Below are 20,261 nucleotides of genomic sequence, written 5' to 3'. Positions count from 1 at the left end.
CCCGACTGGGAGAACCCATTTCCGTGGTTCTAAGCTGCCGGGTTCGTGCTCCGTCCCCGCAGCAGCCCCAGGACGGTGTCGCTGAGCACTCAGCATCGGGCTGGCACGCTGTCGGGTGCCAGGCCAGCGTCCCTGTCACGCGGACCCTGCGGGTGACCCGCTATGGCCTGCGTCCTCTCTGGGTGCTTCCTTGGTCCCCGCGCCGGCCCCGCTTCACAGATGAGGATGCACGGGGAGATGGAGCGCTGCCAAGGTCACAGCCAGGGGCCACGGGGGGCGGGGGGCGCAGGTTCACATCTGCTCTGACCACAGAGCTCGCCAGCCTCCGAGCCCTGCGGGACCCACGGGGCCTCACCTGCCCGAGCCCGCCTGCCCCTTCCCTGCCCGGGGTTCTCGGGAGGAGCTCCTGTGGCCGAAGGCAGGCAGAGGAGGGCCCGTCCTCGGCCCTGGACACCCGCCAGGCTGCCCAGTCTGCCCGCCGGAGGCTGCGGCCTAGGCCACGGGGCTGGGACCTGCCGGCCGCCCTTGCTGAAGCAGCTTCCTCCAGAGCCCGATGTCGGCCACCCCGGGCACGAGGAGCAGCTGGTGACTGCCACCTTGACTGCGGGGGGGGGGGGGGGGGGGGGGGGGGGGGGGGAGGGAGGGACGCCGGCACGGAGCCTGCCGAGTGCTACAGAAACAGAAGACAAGATTAGTCTTAACGAAGCGCAGAACAGATTGCAGGGTGTCGGGAGATGGGATGTTTTAAAGAAATAAATCTCAGCTCCCGGTTACAGAAGCACAAACAAACCCAAACAACAGATCTTTGGAAGCTGCCAGCTTCCCGGCTGCCAGGCTGCTGCTGAGGGCCCAGGAGGGCGAGGGCGGGTGTTCCCGGAGCATCTCCTCAGGGGCGTCGGGGCGCCAGGGCGGGCCCAGGGCTGAGCGCAGAGGAAGCTTCCGGAAACCTGGAGGGAGGGGATGCACCCCTTCTACCTCCCGCCGCTCCATCTCCCGCCGCTCCTGGCCGCTCGCCTCCGCCTCTCCGGGACCCACTCCCGCCCGCGCACGGCATTCCACAGCTGCCGGGCAGACGGGCACCCCCGCCTGGGTGGCGGCCGCCCCCAGGCCTTCCCCAGCCCCAGGCGGCTCCAGTGCTTCTGGGGCGGCCGCCTGGGATGTCCCCTAGTGGAAAGAAAAGACATGGTCGCCTCGCCCGGAGGTTCCCCGTCCCCTGACCCCCTGGTCTGCCCAGGGTCACGGCCTTCCCGCCCCCTCCCCTGCACGGGCGCCCTGCGGCCTGGGGTGGATGCGCTGAAAAAGAACGGCCAGGCTATTTGTGAAAAAAACCGGGGCCTCACACCACCTCCCTCCCTGAGCTGGCTTAGGGGGACCCCGGACGGACCCCCCAGGCCCCTCGTGGCGGCTCCCTGGCAGTGACAGCTCCAGGCGTTCAGACCCGGGCCACTGAGCCCACCAGTTCCAGATCCTTCTGAGAGGCTGGGATTCTCGCCTCATTTCCGTCCCCAGTGCACGGGCCCGTTACACCGACGACGTCGAGAGACATCAATAATTCAGCCTTACGGCTGATAGCCTGGTGTCATGCGGCCTTCTCCTCCTAAAGGCAAAAAGCACTTAAGATACCATTTATTTCCGCCTCGCGTCCTGCGGGGAGGGCCGCCCGGAGTGGGCAGGAGCGCCCCTCGTCGCCGCCTCCTGCCTGTGGCGTTAGGCCCACCCGAGCCCCCGGGGCGCCCCCGGAAACCAGCCCTGGGGGCGGGGGCACCTGGCCGCCTGCTCTTTTACCCCTTGTCTCCCAACAGAGAATCCGGGGTGCCCTCGGCGCCACCTCCACCCTCCCCACGAGGGCTGCGCCGCAGGGACGGGCACCGCCCGGCACGGAAGCTTCTCGCCTCGTGGGGCTATCAAAATTTAAATTTGTTGAGGACAAACAAAATTAAAAATCCAGCTGTTCAGTCTCAAGAGGTCCATTTCCAGGGCTCGACAGCCACACGTGGCCAATGACTCCCGCCTGGGCAGCGTCGCCGCCGCGGAACCTTCTGGTGCGCGGCGCTGCCAAGACTCCGGAGAGAGCAGCAGCGCGAGGCGGCCGGTCGCAAGCACAGCTGAACGAGGCGCCCGGAGCGGTAGCCACGCAGAGCGGCGGCGCGGGGAAGAGGGTCCTTTCCCACCGCGGGCGGGCTGGGCCTTCGTGGCACAGGGGGCACCTCCCAGCCGAGGCGGCGAGGCCGGCGCACCGGGAAGAGCAAGAGGAACGGCGGGAGGCAGGTGGGCATCCGCGCAGGGCAGTCGAGCAGGACCCCAGGGCAGGTGGCCTAGCCGTCACCAGCCCCTGTCCCCGCTCCCCGGGGCCCCCCGCTCGCCTAGACTCACGTCTGCACCTGCTGGACCACGGCACCAACAAAGCCACCGTGAGAGCCCCAGTTCTGCAACCTGCACGCCACCCTCCACGCGGAACGGCCGCCCTGACACACGCGGCAGGAACGACAAGAGGATCCAGGCAGAGAGGAAGCAGCAGCCCTTCCCCGGGGGCAGGAGCACAGCTCTGGGGACCCGGTGGCAGGTCATTAGCGTCGGTTTTGCTGACAGGACCTCAGTTACTGGCGAGCCCCGGAGAGCGTTTTCGCTAACAGGCGTGCAGGCCAGGCCGGGGAAGGCCAGTCTGAGCTGGGCAGCAGTTTAACTGGCTATCTAGTTTTAAAACGTGGTTATTTATTTTAAAAATATTGTATTTATTTGTTTGACAGAGCGAGAAAGAGAGCGAGCACACGTAGGCGGAGCTGCAGAGGGAGAAGCAGGCTTTCTGCTGAGCGGGGAGCCCGAAGCGGGACTCGATCCCAGGATCCTGAGATCACCACCTGAGCCGAAGGCTGATGCTTCACCGACGGAGCCCCCCAGGTGTCCCTAAAACTCGGTTTTTATCCCATATGACCACAGAACAACATTTTTGAAAACTGAAGACAAGTAAGACCTTACTCGTTATCACGATATCGTGACGTATTGCCACCGGGTCCTCTCGACCTGTGCGGTCAGCACGGTGGCCACACGTGCCATTGAAGTTTATATCCATCAACATGACGTAAAATTAAAATGCAGGGCCTGAAGTCACACCCGCCACATTCCCAGGGATCCCCGGCTGTGCGTGAGGCCAGGGGCCGCTGCGTCGAGGCACAGATCCGGGGTCTGGCCGGTGTGGCCTCCCCGCCCCACGAATCGGGGCCTTTTCATAGACTTCAATCAAAATGTGCACAGGACCTGCCCCCTGTTCTGCTGTCGAGACGCTGTGGTCTCCGTGTGAGCTCGGCCTCCCGACCGCACACTCTCCCACCTGCTGGCCCGGAGGTGGTCAGCATTCGGGAGTCACGCACACTCGCAGAAATTGGGGGGTGCCCCCCTCCTCAGGAAAATGCGCCCCCATGAGCACACACACAAGAGGTGGCTATGGTTTCAGGGGCTCACTGACCCCAGATAAAACTGCTTTGACCACGGCGGGGTCAGCTCCTTCCCAGCTGCTGGATATTTAAGTTCTTTCCCCCTTTTCTCCGTTATAAGAAGCACCGTGATGAACATCTTCGCGCAGACGCGTTTCATTTGTCATTCAGACTATTTATGGAAAGCGTTTCAGAAGATGACTTAGGAGGTAGGGGCTGCGTTCAGTGCTCCAGTGCACTTCCCGGGGAGGGGGTGGGGGCCGCAACCGGATGCCGCTCGGGTCCACACGGGGGTCCTGGCATATTACACCCCACACCCACCGGCCCTCCTGACTGGCCTGGGTAACTTCCAGGGCGGACGAATGACGGGCTGGCCACTGACCTTGGCCGGTGGTCATCCTCACCTGTGTGCCCATCCCAAGCCCTGATTCCCAACACCGTGGGTGGCACAGACCCCAACCCTGCGCTGGGGCCCAGACCTCCGCGGGAGCAGCAGCTCTCTCTCCTCAGCCACCCCATTCCCCGGTGGACCTTGAGTGGCGTGGCCCTATGGTCACGGATTTTGGGCCATACCTGTGCTGGGAGCTAGGGGGTTTGGGCAGGACAGGTGGCTTGGCCACCTAGGAACCGGGTCCTACCCGGCTACACCCCACACCCTGGACACTGCCTTCTGGGAACTACCCATCACATACGGAATGTTGGAGGGACTCCCAGATGCAGAAGGGGTGACCCTCCTCCTCCCCCCCTCCTCCCACCCCCTCCTCCCTCCTCCTCCTCCTCCTCCCTCTTCCTCCTCCTCCCACCCCCTCCTCCCTCTTCCTCCTCCTCCTCCCTCCCCCTCCCTCTTCCTCCTCCTCCCTCCCCCTCCCTCTTCCTCCTCCTCCTCCCTCCCCCTCCTCCTCCTTCCTCCTCCTCCCTCCCCCTCCTCCTCCTCCTCCTCCTTCCTCCTCCTCCTTCCCCCCTCCTCCTTCTTCCTCCTCCTTCCTCCCCCTCCTCCTCCCTCCCCCTCCTCCTCTTCTTCCATCTCCCTCCTCCCTCTCCTCCTCCCTCCTCTTTCTCCTCCTCTTCTTTCCCCCTCCCCCTCCTCCTCCCTCCCTTTTCCCCCTCCTCCTTCTCCTCCTCTTCCTTCTCCCTTCCCTTCTCATCCTCCCTCCCCCTCCTCCTTCTCCTTCCTGCCTCCTCTCTTCCTCATCCTCCCTCCCCCCCTTCTCCTCTTCCTCTTTCTCCCCCTCCCCTCCTCATCCTCCCTCCCCCTCCCCCTTGTCCTCCTCCTCTTCCTCCTGCCCCTCCTCCTCCTCCTTCCCCCCTTCTCTTTCTCCCTCCTCCCTCTCCCTCCTACTTGCCCAGCCCCAGCCCCAGCCCCAGCCCCAGCGGAGCCTCCACATGCAGTTCTTCGGTTCTGCCACTAGAGGGATCCCGTGAGCCAGGCCCGTCTACACTACCCTGCTGGGGACCCAGGTCCCAGGGACATTAGGAGGAGCCTTGGCTCCAGGAGCAGCTATATGGGCGCATGCCAGTCCTCGAAACCAAGCCCTGCTGCGGGGCGTCTGCTCCCCCCGATGCTGGCGGTGCTCTGGACCTCCGCCCAGATGCCCTCTCTGTTCCTGTGGCCCCCGGATTCTGAGCTGCGCTTCTCAACCAGGCTGCTCGCTGGAAGCCCCCGGGTGATTCAAACGCCGCCCGTGCCTGGGCCCCACGCCCGGCAGCTCTGGACTCATTGGTCTGGGTGCCACCGGGGGCACTGGGCGTTTCCAAGGCAGCCCGAGGCATCCTCACCTGCGGCTAGGTGGGGAGCACCTGTCCAGTACACCTGGCCCTTGAGTCTGAGATTTCCAGTCCCACCAGTGTGTGGGCGCTGCAGGGGGGGTGGGAGGAAGGGAGGGAGGCACACCATCCCCGCTCCTAGGGGCTCCAGTGTGGTGGCGGAGACAAGAACCACACGCGGAGCTCAGAGCGAAAAGCAGCAAAGCAAATGTGCACGGCAGGGGCTGGCCCAGGGCCCAAATCTGGCTCTCATCAAATCTGCCTCTAAAATGCAGATTCCAGGGCCCGCCCAGCCCCTTCCAGAATCCACATCTGCGTTTCCAAGCTCCCAGCCACCTGTCATGCACGGCTGGGCCGGGAACCAGTGCGCCCCCGTGTAACACCCATCGGGACCTGGGACGCGGGCGGTGCCCACGCCACCCACCTCGCTAAGCACCTGCTTCTGGCCAGGAGGTGGGGAGGGGTCCCGTCCGTCTCTGTCCTATCCCAGCACAAAGCCTCAGCCCCGTTGGACGGATCTGGTCGGGAGAGCGAGCATCGTGGAACTGCGGGGACTCTGGTGGCTGAGGCCCCTCGTGGCCCGCACTGCTGTCTGGGGCGCACACCCAGAGATCGGCACACCGTCCGTGAAGCGGCTCTGAGCAAGCGGGCGACCCCTGATGAAACCGTGTGGGGCCGGGGTCTGCAAAGCAAAATTACGGCTCCCGAGGCGCTCCCCACAGAAAGGCCTCCTGAGGCAGGAGCCCAGCCCCTGCACCCAGAGATGCCCGCTGCTCTGGCTCGGGGGTCTGCACGCGGCTCAGAGTGGGGCCGTCACGTCCAACCACGGGAATTCATAGTCAGCCACGAAAAGGAGGTCCTGACACGTGCCACGGCATGGACATCGCGCTCAGCAGAAGAAGCCAGACACAAAAGGCCATGTATTGTATGATTCCACTTTCCTTTCCACAGGAAACGTCCAGAACAGGCAAGTCCATCAACGCAGGAGGCAGGTTAGTGGTTGCCGGGGCTGGAGGCTGGGGGAGGGGGAACGGGGAGTGGCGGCCTAGTGGGGATGGGGTTTCTTTTGGGGGTGAGGACAGAGTTTCGGATCTGGACTGTGGTCTCTGTTGCACAACACCCCGAGTGCATGAAACGTCACCGAATCGTACAATTTTAAATGGCTGCGGCGGCAAATTTCATGTTGTGTGTATCTTAGCACAATTAGGAAAACAAAACAATTTCCTGATGCCGGGGCCGCCCCGACTGTCTCGGAAGGGTTCTCAGCGCTGAGACAGGTGGGCAGGATGGCTCTGTCATGGGGTGGGGCTGTCCCGGGACCTGGGAGGCGCTCAGCAGCTTCCCTGTCCGCCCGCCAGAAGCCGACAACATCCCCATCTTCAGCCCTGAGATTGTCACACGTGTCCCAGGGCTGCTCTGGAAGCATCGGGAACTGCCTGGGCTTGAGAAGCGTATATGAGGTCCCCTGGGACATTCTCAGGGGCAGCCGGGGTGGGGACCCAGCAAGGCAGACAGGAGGCAAAAAAGTGACCCCATGAAACGGGTGTTACTGTCCTCATCTGACCAACGAGGAGATGAGGCTCCAAGAAGACACGGCGCTCTTGCCAACAGGTCTCCCGAATTCCCAAATCCAAGCTCTTCCACGATCAGGCGCCCACGGGGCCCATTATGCCAGGCCCCGATCCTGGTTCTGCCACTAAGACCTCAGCCATGTGACCACAGGCTGGGCCCAGAACACCTGAGTCACAGTAAAGATGGGAGCTCGGACCCTGTCCCTCCACCTGGGCCCTGGGTGCTGGGCCCCTGCACGGCTCCTGCGCTGGCAGGGGCACCGGCAGGGGCGCTCTGACCGAGCTGTGCGTGGGAAGCCAGGCTTGAGCTTGTTCCCCACCTGGGTCCTGCGCGCCCTCCAAGGCTTGAGACAAAGGTTATCAGTCCACCCTCGGCTCTGACGACCACAGCTCATTGAGGGGATACACCGGGTAAGAACCCATCTCGACTTCCTTCTCCTCTGCTCCCTGGCTTATGTCCGTCCCGTGTGACCTCGTGTCCTCCGGGTCTGGGTTCAAATTCGGCTCCACAGGCCTGTTGGCATTGTAACCTTCGGCAGCTTCAATAACCTCTCTGTGCCTTGCTTTCCCTTTCTACACCCGGGGGTAATGTCAGGACCCGCCTCCCAGGGTTTGGGGCGGTCGCGAGCGTCATAAGCGTAAGTCATCGTGCCACACAGGCCTGCTGCCCACGCAAGGCTGGGACCATCCACCCCCAGCACGAGCCCGGCTCCCAGCTCGAGTTCAATCATTGTGCTGCTGAGTCAGTGCTTAGGAGCATGACCACCACCGTGTACCTGGACATCTAAGGAGAGTGAGCACCACAGCCAGGCCACAGGCAGGGGCTGCCCACATCAGGGGTGGCCTGGCCCGTGCTGTCCTGGCCACTCTGAGTTAGCGCCAGGCCCCTGCTCGTGAGCCTTGTGCCCACCCAGCCCTGTGAGGCCCCCTAGTGATGCTGCGATGACCCTACCCCGCCAGGTGCACCCCAGGGCGAGGTAACTCCTGCCACAGCCAGCCCCTGCCCGTGTGGCCTGAGCCAGCGAGGCTGCCCATGTGCCCAGGCACCTGGTAACCTGGGCGCTCCGGCTGCGGAGGGAATGCCACCCACATTCCCGCCAGGACCCTGTTCCAGCCTCTCACAGCTCAAGGGTCTGGGCAGAAGGGCTAAGGATCCCCCGCGGCCAGGAGGCTGGGCCACGTGCCTGCCTTGGCTGCAGCCACAAAGCCTTATGCCACCAGCCGGGAGTCTCCGAGTGTGCCATCTGCAGGGGCTGTGGGATGGGTGACAATCTACTGTCCCCCCAGGGATGGGAACAGGGGACACCAGGATGCCCAGGGCCTGGCCCCGTGGGGTCTAGTCTGGGTTACGGGGCAGGTCAGACCTGGCAGGGAAGGCTTAGGAGGACAGGGGACAGAGGTGGAACCCCCCATGCGCGTCCTTCACCATCGCCTCGGGGGGGCATCAAGTGATGGGACCCGGGCGCCGAGGCCCAGGCCTGGGGAGCGCGGGACCCCGGCAGGCCCCCCTCAGCACTCAGGGAGCTGCTCCCCAGGAGGCCCCGGCGGGCCTGGGGTCAGACTGGGACTCACCCGCTCTCGCTGTCCAGGAACACGGAGCTGCCGCTGTCCCCCAGGGCGGCGCTGATGGGCGACAGGCAGAAGGGTGAAGAGAAGGCGTCAGAGTCCGAGTCAAAGGAGCTGTCCCTGCTCACGCCATCGGCCGACAGCTCCAGGGAGCCCTCCTCCTCGCCCGCCTCGGGCCGCGGCTCCCGCCCCTCCTCCGTCCCGTCCTGCGAACTGACCGCCGACAAGATCCCGGAGTCGCTGTGCGCGGGTGGCGGGGCCATCCCCAAGCCCCGGGCCAGCTTGTCCCCGTCCTCGGAAGGCGGGGAGGGGCTGACACGCACGGCGTCTGGGACACTCTGCGCCACCCCCAGGGCGTCCGCGTCTCTGGGGATCAGGGCGGGCCTGGGCTCTGTGGGGGAGGCCTGGTGGGGGGCCCCCAAGCTCTGGGCGCGCCGGCCCCGCGGGCGGGGCGCCTTGCGGACGGGGGAGCTCTCTGGGGTGATGTAGCGCAGCGCCTCCTCGTCCTGCCTCTGGATCCGAGAGTTGGGGACCCACGTGAGGATGAGGGTGCTCCCCAGCAGCTCATCCTTCTCCATGTACAAGCACAGGTAGCCTGGGAGGGTCAGGAGGACAGGCCGGTTAGGGACGGCGATGCGCGTGCCGCCATGGCTCGTGGCGGAGGCCCGGCCCTGGTCAGCAAGGACGTGGGGAGCCCCCAGGCTGCACACACAGCCCGGCCCCAGCACAACGCGGCCGGGGGTGCGCTCAGGCCTGAGGCGAGTGAAAGCTGTGGGCACCTGCTAGCACCTCCGAGCAGATTCGGGGGCCCCGGGCCCCCAGGCAGTGACCTGTTGTCACTTTCCATGCACGGGGAGTCCCGTCCAGCTCATTGCCCCACCCTGTCCACGGGGTGGTGGCCCCAGGGCTTTTCCGCCTGTGGCCAGCTTCCAGGTCTGGGGTGCCTGGGAGCCTCGCTTCACCATGGCTGGGAGCAGTGGAGGCTGCGGACCTTATTTCTGTTTCATATAAAATAAACCCAGACAGGGGTGTGGGGCCTTTCACGGCCACTTGTGTTCTCAGCGTGTCTTCTTCAACTCAGCTTTGCGGAAGGAGGGGCCGTCCCTGATGTCAGGCACCAGGCTGCTGCCAGGGACCCAGCAGAGCGGCCCCCTTCCAGGCTGCAGCCAGCGGGCAGGCTCTCTGGGGTCCCAAATGCTCAGCCTGCAGGCCGGCCGGGGCGGGGAGGAGCATTTCCTGCCACCTCTGGATGTCCTGGTTCCTGGACCTAATGGGCCAGGTGCCCAGGGCTCCTGGTCTCCACTCTGGAAAGCCCCCGGGGGCAGGGGCCGGGCCCTGGCATCCCTCGGGGCTCTGAGGACCCGCACCAGAGTCTCCTGAGCCCCTCTCCCGTCTCCAGAGGACGCCAGGAAACTCAGTGGTAACGGTGGGGTGCAGGTGAGGCCACGCGCTTAGATTCTGCAGCTCGGGACTGGTGAGGGAGCCCCAGGCCTCTGCCCCTGACCCCCACCCAGCCTTCCAGCACGACAGCATCCCCACAAAGCTCTCCCAAGGCTGTGTGGTCCTTTCTGATTTAGACCCAAAGAGCTACCACTCTCAGGCCCGACCTAGAACCTCTGTGTCCTCTTCCAATCCTCAGAGTTGGCCCTGGGGTCAGGCACGGCCACGTGCCACCCAGAGCCTGCACCCCCTTCTAGAGCACCCTCCGGGGAGGCAGGACCCTGGGACTCCCTGTCCACACAGTCCAGGCTCTGCTTCCAGGGCCCGCTCCTGAGCTGTCTGGGGGGCTGTGGACGGGCTGGGGTGTCCACACGTGGGAGCCCGAGGTCCCTCCTAGTGCAGGAAAGACAAAGTGAGGTCGGGTCTCCTGCTTTGGAGCCTGTTGGGGCCGATGATTCCAAATCCGCACCTGACCCTCCGGGTGACTATAAAGATAGCCTTACCAAGGTAGGACTCGTTCATTAACATAATCTAAACTTCCTTTTAATTAATCTATTCAGTCTTTTGTTGACATGTAACTTGCATACAGTAACGTGCTCAGACTTGATTGTGATTTATGACTTTTAGATGTCTTGACATCTGCTGTGGGGCCTCTGTCTGCGCTGGGTGGGCAAGTCCCCAGGCTGTGGCCAGGCTGCACCTGCCCTGGGGGCCCTGCGCATCCCCCAGCAGCCTGGGGAAGCGTGGGGATTGCCCGGAGCCTGCCCTTGCCACACCTCCACCCGGGGCTAGCCTTGGCAGCGGCCCAGCCTCTCGGAGTACCAGCCTTCTCGTTCAAAAAAAAAAAGGTGGGGGGGGGGGCCTGCCCGGGGCTCCGGGCACTCTGATGAGGTTAACATGCAAACAAAAGAAAGCAGTCCATTTATTTGTGGCAAGTCATTTGCACAAGCGACGAAGGGCCACACAGGACTGGGGTATCACTAGCCCATTCTTTTGTCCCCATGGGCAGCAGGCCTGAGAGAACCACCGCCCCGCCCGGCCCCGGGGTGAGAGCCCGGCTGCTCTGACCCGATCTGAGAGCCTCAGATCTGCCCCTGCCTGGGGACCGCTGCGGTCGACGTCCTGGAGGAGAAGCTCTGCTGTGCGCCGTGACCCGCAGCCCCGCAGTGCACAGGGCAGCCGTCGCCACTGCAGGGCTCAGGATACAGCCTGAGCCCTGAAAAAACACGCAGTTTCTCTCTCTGTGACTTGGCACCAAAGAGCGACGTCGCTGTGGCCACAGGAAAAGTGTCCCACCCCGGGCTAATGAAGGCCCCGGCGCTGGGGTGTCCCGGGCACGGCCCCAGGTTCCTACGTCTCCCTGCCACAGACTCCGGCGCTGAGTTCTCTTCCCTAATTTCGAACCAGTGGGGTTAGGGGGCAGGCGGGGACAGGACTGGTGGTTTCCATGTCTCCAGATCGCCAGGCCCGTACGACGCTGCACCCCGTTCTCCTCCCAGCCCCCGGGGCTGCGGGAAGGAAGCAGCAGCCATGTCCTAGGGCTAGCGGCGTGCACCTGCCACAGGGGACAGAGGACGGTGGCCCGCTTCTCTCCCTGCTGCTGGGGGGGGGGGGGGGAGTCCCCTGCTCCCAGCCGCCCTGTAGCGACCTACTGTCTTCTGAGGCTGATTCCCCTTAAACCGTCCCATCCCATGTGTGTAAGTTAAAGGTCACTGGTCCCTTCGAAGATGGGGAAATTAGGACAGATGGGGAAGGGACACGAAAGCTTTCCGCAGCTGAGGCTTGGTTACTTTAGAAAGAAACGGGGCCGAGGAGCAGCCCGGGTGGCTCAGTGGTCTAGCACTGCCTTCAGCCCAGGGTGTGATCCTGGAGACCCGGGATCGAGTCCCACATCGGGCTCCCTGCACGGAGCCTGCTTCTCCCTCTGCCTGTGTCTCGGCCTCTCTCTCTCTCTCCCTCTCTCGAATAAATAAATAAAATCTTAAAAAAAAAAAAAAAAAGAAAGAAAGAAACGGGGCCGAGGATTCCAAATCTGCACCCCCCACCAGAGCAAATGGACTGTTTTATTTCATTTGCATGTTAATCTCCCCCCACCCCACCCCCCCAGGCCCTCCCGTCTCCTGGGCTCACCTGGGTGGTGCTCCCCCAGCCCCTGCAGCCCCTCTGGGGGGTGCACGCAGATATTATTCTTGGAGTAGATGATCTCCCCATCCAGGACGGAGGGGGGCCCGCCGCCGCCGCCCGGGGTGAGGGTCAGGAGGTCCGAGGCTTTGGAGGAGGCCCGGCGAAGGAGGCGGCCCAGAGACATTGCCGGGGGAGTGTTTCCATCCTCCGCACGCTTCGGCCCAGGCGGGGCTCGTCCAGACGTGGCTGTGGGAGAGGGATACAGACGAGGCGCCTCAGGCCAAGGTCATGGGCTTGGGCCAAGTGTCCTTGGTGCTGTGTCCTGCTCACACCAGGGAGCTTGAACTGGATGGTGGTCCCTAACCACCGTGTAGGGCACGCTCGGTTCTAGGCCGTGGCACCAGGGACGTTTGGGGCCAGGTCGTTCTTTGTGGTCGAGGCTACCCTGGCCTCCACCCACTGGGCATCACCAGCAGTGCCTTTTCCACTGTGCCCACCAACAATGTCACCAGCCATTGCAAACGTCCCCCGGAGGCCAAACCATGCTGGTGAGAGCCACCCATCAGAGGGCTCTGCTCCCCCACAGCGATCTCGGAAAACCTCCAGACTTCTCTTTGCTCTGTTTTTACCCCTACGTCTATGCCAACAAGTCTCACCGTGCTTCCCAGGGAGAGTCCTCTGTCCTCCATCCCATCCTTCCCGGCCTCCTCCACCGCCCGCACCCTGTTGCCCCCAGGCCCAGCCTGATGTCCCGACATGCAATGGGTCATCTCAGCTGGGAAGGGTGTCACAAGCAGTATTTGAAGGACAGAGTCTGTCTACAACTTGTTCTTTAAAAAAAAAAATAAACGAGAAGGGTGCCGGGCCGGCGCTGTCGGAGGAACATGTGACTCTCGACCCCGGGGTCAAGAGTTCGAGCCCCACGTAGGGTGTTGAGATTACTTAAATAAATAAAAACTTTAAAAATAAATAAATAAAGGGTTCCTTGGGTGGCTCAGCGGTTTAGCGCCTGCCTTTGGCCCAGGGCATGGTCCTGGGGTCCAGGGATCGAGTCCTGCATCAGGCTCCCTGCATGGAGCCTGTATCTACCTCTGCCTGTGTCTCTACCTCTCTATGTCTATCATGAATAAAAAAAATAAATAAATAAAATAAAGTTCTTAAAATAAATAAATAAATAAATAAACTAAACTAAAATAAAATAAAATAAACAAGAAATGAAAGGATGAGATCCAGTATATATACAGAACTCCTAGAGTCTCACTGACAAAAAGGAGCAGAATGATTCACAGAAGAGTTAACCAAAAAGCTGATAAAAAGGAAGAATTCTCAGGCTCAAACAAAAGCCCAACACCCAGTAGACTGGCTGAAGGCAATTTTTATTTGAGCCAAAGGCCCAACAATCCAAGGCCTAGGCTCTCGCTACATGAACCAGACGCTTCCCACTGGCCGAGCTCCCGAACGCAGACCACCACTGAGCCGTGGAAAGAGCCACGGGTGGGAGCGCAGAGCCACGCCTCCCTGGGTCAGAGAGGGCGAGTGTCTGAGACTCAGACCATCCCGGGAGGGGTGCGCGCCGGCTTCACCGGCCGGGGGCATCCGCAGAGGGACCTCACCTTCCCCTCTTGGGAGGAAAACAAATGAAGGTGGAAGCCAATGTGATAAAATTGTTGATGGATGAATATTAAAGGGATGAATAAATATGCAGCAGTGGAATCACTAAACTCTACCTCTGAAACTAAAAAAGAAATTAAATGAATAAATGAATACTCTGTTGTATGGTCCGTCCACTTGACGGAATATTATTCAGCCTTAAAAGGAGAGGACAGGGATCCCTGGGTGGCGCAGTGGTTTGGAGCCTGCCTTTGGCCCAGGGTGCGATCCTGGAGACCCGGGATCGAATCCCACGTCGGGCTCCCGGTGCATGGAGCCTGCTTCTCCATCTGCCTGTGTCTCTGCCTCTCTCTCTCTCTCTCTGTGACTATCATAAATAAATAAAAATTTAAAAAAAAAAGGGGGAGGACACTCTGACACCTGCTATGGCATGATGGGTCCTGAGGACACGGTGCTCAGTGAGGTCAGCGTCCACGGAGGACAAACGGCGTAGGATTTCACTTACACGGGGCCCCTGGAGTCGTCAGCATCATAGAGAGAGAACGTACAGGGGCCGGGGGAGCAGAGGGGATGGGGCGTTAGTGTTTTGGAGCCAGAGTTTCAGTTTGGGCCGATGACAATGTTCTGACACAGACAGATGGTGGTGATGGTCCCACAACAGTGTGAATGTACCTAATGCCACTGACCTTGCACTTAGCAAAGGTTAAGATGGTACGTTTTTATATCATGTATATTTTACCACAATGAAGCAAGTTTTTGAACCATCAAGTTACTTTGGGCTTACCGCGTTTTGTATGCTTCTCCCCAAATCCAGAGCCTTCCCTAAGTGAAGTTCTTTTTTTTTTCTTTTTTTTCTTTTTTTAAAGATTTTATTTATCCATTCATAGAGACACAGAGAGAGAGAAAGGCAGAGACACAGGCAGAGGGAGAAGCAGGCCCCATGCAGGGAACCCGATGTGGGACTAGATCCTGGGACCCCAGGATCACACCCCAGGCTGCAGGCGGCGCTAAACCGCTGTGCCACCAGGGCTGCCCCCTAAGTGAGGTTCTCTCTGCACAGGCTCTCGGGGTGGAAGGGCGGTCTCAGTGTGCCCTTGGCCGGTCCGGGGCCACGTCGATCCTCAGCCCACCTGGTTCTCTAAGGGCCCCTTCTGTGCCCCCAACTCTGTTCTCAGGTCTCCCCAAAAAGGGCACCAACTCTCCCAAGCACAGGATTCTTCTAACCGCTTCCTGCAGCCGGACAGCACCCTTCCCCTATCTGCATCTTTACCTAGAAAGATCCATCACTCCCTTCTCTCTACTCACTGAGGTTCCCAATATTGGCATCACCCTGAAAATCCCACCTGGGACCCTCACCTCCCCGGCCACAAGCCAAGGACGTCACTTGCTCTTGGCCACATCCGGGGCCCCGAATCCAGCGGCTCTCCCAAACCCACCCTTCTCAACACTTTCAATGACCCCTCAGCCCCTCAGCTTAGGGGGCGGCAAGCTGGTTCTGAGGAGCACCCGATAGTAATCATCTGTGTCCCACAGTGTGAAAGCCCCACAGACCGTAACCAGTAGGTGTGTCTGTGACCCAGTGAGACTTGGTTATTAGACACTCTGGCCTGAATCTCACAAATCTCCACGTGTCACACACTCAAAAAAACGCTCCTTTCAATTTTTTTCAACCATTTAGAAATACAAAACCCCATTCTTAGCTCAAAGGCTATAAAACAAGCAGAAGGCTTGAATTTGGCCCATGGGCTGCAGATAGCCGACCCCTCGGACCACTTTCTGGATAATCAGCTCCTTTCCACCCAAACCGCCAACGGGCAGCCTCTCTGGGAGGCCTTCCTGGCCTCTCCAGGTCGAGGGCATGTCCACTCGTTGTCTCTCACCCCCAGTTCTACTGTCTGAATTTCGAATGCACGCCACGGCGCGCAACACCCCTCGTATGAGAAACTCTTTAAAGAAAAAAAAAAAAAAAACGGGGCAGCCCCGGTGGTGCAGCGGTTTAGCGCCGCCTGCAGCCCAGGGCGTGATCTGGAGACCCTGGATCGAGTCCCACGTCAGGCTCTCTGCATGGAGCCTGCTTCTCCCTCTGCCTGTGTCTCTGCCTCTCTCTCTCTCTCTCTGCATCTCTATAAATAAATAAATAAAATCTTTAAAAAAAAAACAACACACGGGCACCTACACGTCACAACGTGCGTCGACCGTCCAACTATCTAGAAAAACTATATTGTTATTCTAAAGAAGATTCTGTTATCCAGAACATTTTTAGAATTCAAGAATCATTCCAGGATTACAAGGTCACTTAATGAACCGTACAAAAACAGAACTCTCTTCTTTCCAAGACCGTCGCTGCCCAGTAGAAATATAATTCGACCACATACAAAATTTCAAATATCCTACTAGCCACATTTCTTAAGAGTAAAGAGAAATGAGGAAGATTAATTTTGGTAATATACTTTCATTTAACTCATTATGTCCCCAACAGTATCATTTCGGCACATAATCAATATGAAAAAAATGATCGATGGGCTGCTTTACGTTCCCTGGGCCTGCAGACTCTGGTGTCTGTTTTGCATTAAGTGCATCTCAGTGGGGACCAGCCACATGGCAGGGCTCGTGGCCTCCGCGTGGGCGAGGCTGGAGCCCCATCTCCTGTGGGGCCTCCAATGGTATTCCTTACTTAATCCGTCTAACCGCCAGACTGGGCTGCAAACAACTCTCAGCTGATTCTAAAAACCAAACCGTCTTTTAAGTGAAGATGTTTGCCACCGTGGAGGATAATCAAAAGAATGTGCTGGAAGATTTGAAGGGGATCCCAAAATACCAGTGCTCACAATCCAGCATTTTCCCACACGCCAGACGCGGATCTGATGCTCAGTGTCACTGCGGCTCTGGCAGCCGCGCAGCCTCCTTAAATGCGCGGTTTTGGAAACGAGAAAACAGGTGGCGAGCATTCAGGTCACTCAGTGAGCGGAAAAGCTTGGCACCAGAGACCTTTGTACTCTGTGCTCAGAGCTCGGCTCCCCTCCCACCCCAGCCACCCGGGCGGGCGGGGGACAGTCCCCCCAGCCCCAGGAGGCCGCGGCCTGGGGGTGTCCGTCAAACACCACCCGCAGGTATACGCACACTCTTCGGACACCTCTCACTTCTCCTCTAAGTGCGTTTGTTGCTCTGTGAGCCAATTTCGTTGAAATTAGACCTGGTTCCCAACCTCTGCTCTCTATCAAACTGCACTTGGAGAGAGTCCTTGACCTATTTTTTAATGCTTTTTGTTATTGTTAAGTAGGAAACAAGCTCAGAGAAGTATAAAAAACATCAATTCCTTCAATCACGGGACCTGAAACCATTGCGTGTTTTCCCCTATGTTCCATGTCTACCTTAAAGAAAACCAGAGATTCCCCACTGGGATGACACGGGGTCTTTCTTTCAGTCATAGTATCACACGTGCATTTTCCAACGTGTTAATGAGTTGAAGTGTGTGTCCCCCCCAGCCCCCCCAATCATATGTTGAAGCTCGAACCCCCAGCACCTCCGACTGAATGGAGACAGGTCTTTACGGGAGTGATTAAGTTGGAATTAGGCCATTAGGGCAGCTAGTGTCCTTTAAAAAAGAGGAAATTTGGAGGTAGACAAGGTGTCCAGAGTGGGGCACAGATCCAGGAGAGGCGACGTCGTGACACAAGCCATGCAGATGTGAATCTCGGAGGAGAGCGGGAGGGAGAGGGGGGCTGCGGGCAGCAGCAGGGAAGGGCCAGCGGGGAAGGGGCCAGGTGGGGTTGGGCGGCGGGCAGCACCCAGGGGAGCCGAGTGGGAGGAGCAGGGCGGGGTGGGGGGAGGCTGCAGAAGCTCCCCTGCTGGATGGGGGGCCCGGCGGCACAAGGATGTGAACGGTCCCAATGCCATAAAACCGCACACTTCAGAATGGCCTGAGTGGTCACCATGCTACGGATACTTTACTGGGATGAAAAATAAGAATAGTGGAAACTAGAGAGGGATATATTGACAACTCTCTGTACTTTCTGCCTTTTTTTTTTTTTTTTGTAAAAGTAAAACCCTCTAAAAAATACAATTAATTTAAAAAAAAAAAGGGTGGAGACCAGAAGACATGCACCCAAAGAAGCCAGGCTGAGGGTGGACTCGTGGATGGAGGCAAGAGACAGGCAGGGAGCTAAGGCAGGACGAGCGACGGCAGGGTGACAAAGGGAGCTCGGATGTCCAGGCCGAGGGAAGCTGCCAGCAGCAATGCCAGGGCCTGGCAAGGGCTGCACAACCTGCTGGGGATCTTCCCGGTGTCCTTGAATCCACAAGATGCATGACCTTGAGTGCTCCTTACTCACAACCTGCAGAGCAGTTTAGGCCCACGACCCTAGGGACCTGGTGTCCCACGGGGGCGGGAAGGAGCAAAGACAGCCACCCCTCCCGGGAGACCAGAAAGCTGTGCTCCAGAAAGTCTTCCTGGGCACGGAACTCTGAGCTGGTAGGAGGCCCAGGTCCCCTTCCATGGATCCGGGGTCTTCCTCCGGCCGCGTATTACTTATTCTCATCATACCTCGCACAGAGTTGGGGGGGAGGGCAAAACCATCTTGAAACGCCGTCCGCAGAGATCCAAAGACACACAAAACCAGCTCGAAAGGGAGCAGAGAGGAGCCGGCAGCCAGGGACAGCTCCCCGACTTCCTCCAGCAAGGACTCGGAGTTAACTGAAATCAAAATAGCAGCCGAGATGCTCAAAAGCACTTTGTACCAATATTACAGAGCCTGTCCCCCAATCCCGAGAGGAAGGGGGATAGAGAGGCAGCTCAAGGTAGATCCTTGGACGACAATAAAAACGTCATTTTCCTCTTTTGCGTTCACTTAATATTTCTACTTTAAGATGGTTATACCCGTGTCACTCTTGTGGGTTTTAGATCTAAGCTCCTGAGTCCAAGACATCTCTGAGAAGTCCCCTGGTGAATGACGTGTCTACAGAATGCCACCTTCAATCAAGATCCACACGCTCTGTTTTTGCTGATGGAAAGGACAGCAATGCCAGCCTGCTGGCACACGGAGGAACAGAAAGATGGACTAAGGCCAAGATCTAGAATGAGCATCAGTTTGGGTGCACAAAAAAAAAAAAAAAAAAAAAAAAAAAAAAAAAAAAAAGTAATGATTTTAAAAGGTATAAAGTAAAAAATGCCAGTGCTGGTTTCTAGCCATCTGGGACGTGATCGCAAGCTGAGCTCTGTGCTGTTGTGAGTGGTCGGCAACTGAGGTTGGGCCAGATTTTTGCAAAATAGGCTAGTGTGTAATTCGAAAGGACAGAACAACTTGGCCTCCCCTCAAAACACACACATGCTCGTGACACGGGGCTCCCCCCAGCAGAAAGCCCTCTCTGCTCCGCAGCATCCCCAGCACCTTTGAGAACTGTGGGTTCTCGGCACACCCCCATCGCAGCCTACGGGGTAAGGGGCACTGGGGGCCCAGGAGAGGGGTTTGGGGGTGGCTGGAGAGCGGGGATCCGGGAAGCGGGGAGGTGGGCAGGTGTTTATTTCGCAGTCCAGTCTGGAACTGGCCGTGCTGCTGGGCCGGGGCCAGGGGGCAGCAGGCCTCCACCGACCGCACTGGCTCCTGGACGGACGCCCCCGGAGCACCTGCCACGACCCGGGCCTGAAGCAGCTGAGGCCTCGGTAGCTCAGGGGGCTCTGCTCTGACGTGTACAGGGGCGAAGTGGAGACGCCCCTGCCCGGCATTCAATCCCCCGGAGCTGGGCATTTATACCTGAGGAAGAGCCGTCCTGCACAGACAGAGACGGAGGCAAGGTCACCCACGAGCCAGCCGGAAATGAGCCACCCGTGGATCAAGAATTGGCCCCCTCGGAAAAGACACCAGTCACCCGTGTGCCTCCTTCAGAAAGCACGTCCAGCCCACGCGCGTGGTTGCCCACGGCTGCTGCTGCTGCTGCAACAAATCGCCACACGTTTCTCAGCTTAAAGCAACACAAATAAAGTAGCTCACAGTTCTGGAGGCCAGGAGGGCTCCCCGGGGCTCCCCAGGCTCAAACCCAGGGCTGCCTCCCTTCCGGCGCCTCTGGGGGAGAATCTGTTTCCCTGCCGCTTCCAGCCTCAAGAACCCGCCCGCAGCCCTTGGCTCGTGGCCCTCCCTCCACCCTCAAAGTCGGCGGTGGCCACTCAGGTCCTCCCCCATCACATGGCTCTGACACTGACCCTCTGCCCCCTTCTTCTGCTTTTAAGGACGCTGGGATGACACCAGTCCCATTGGATAAGCCAGGACAATCCCCCCGTCTAGGGCAGCTGATGAGCAACCTTAGTGCCACATCACCTAACCTCATCCCTGGTGCCCGGGGTCCAGGCGTGGACCTCTTTGGGGACCATTCTGCTGCTGACGACACCATGGTGAGGACATGGTAGAGACTGGACATCTAACTCCCCCACCGACTGTCAAATCCCCACGCAGAGCAACCACGTTTTAGGCAATATGATAAGGACCCAGGCCTAGAGCCAGGTGAGAGGGGGACATGCGCCCCCATGTCCCTCTGGGAGCAGCAAGACGGGTCAGAGGAAAGCTGCACACTCACGCCAGTGCCTGCCCTTGGCAGCCTTCTCTGCCCAGAGCCTTGGTTTCCTGTCCTGGTCATAAAAGGCCCCAGCAGTTGCCAAATAGAAAAACAAATAGGAGCAAAGGTACAAAGTTCTCTTCTAGAACCTTCCCAGGAAGGCCAAAGAAATAGGGCAGCCTGAGCCACCCTAAGAGGCACGAGCTTG

The 20,261-nt window shown here is 59.5% G+C and overlaps 1 protein-coding gene across 9 annotated transcripts in view; it reads right to left on the bottom strand.

Annotated features, from left to right (window-relative positions):
- Window positions 1-20,261, bottom strand: part of TBC1D16 (TBC1 domain family member 16) — a 77,438-nt gene that overhangs the window by 51,166 nt on the left and 6,011 nt on the right. For all 9 annotated transcript variants that reach the window (XR_007412772.1, XR_007412770.1, XM_049113852.1 and 6 more), the window contains exons 2-3: window positions 11,903-12,142; window positions 8,339-8,927 (exon numbers count right to left, since the gene is read on the bottom strand). Coding sequence is in view for 7 of the 9 variants with exons in the window: in XM_049113852.1 (XP_048969809.1) it covers window positions 8,339-8,927; window positions 11,903-12,080 (767 nt within the window). In the remaining 2 variants the exon portion in view is untranslated. The remainder of the gene's footprint in view (window positions 1-8,338; window positions 8,928-11,902; window positions 12,143-20,261) is intronic.

The sequence above is a fragment of the Canis lupus genome, chromosome 9 (assembly GCF_003254725.2).
Source record: "Canis lupus dingo isolate Sandy chromosome 9, ASM325472v2, whole genome shotgun sequence".
Lineage (NCBI taxonomy): Eukaryota > Metazoa > Chordata > Mammalia > Carnivora > Canidae > Canis > Canis lupus.
The sequence above is the reverse complement of the archived record's forward strand: the minus strand, read 5'-3'. Positions and strand labels throughout refer to the sequence as shown.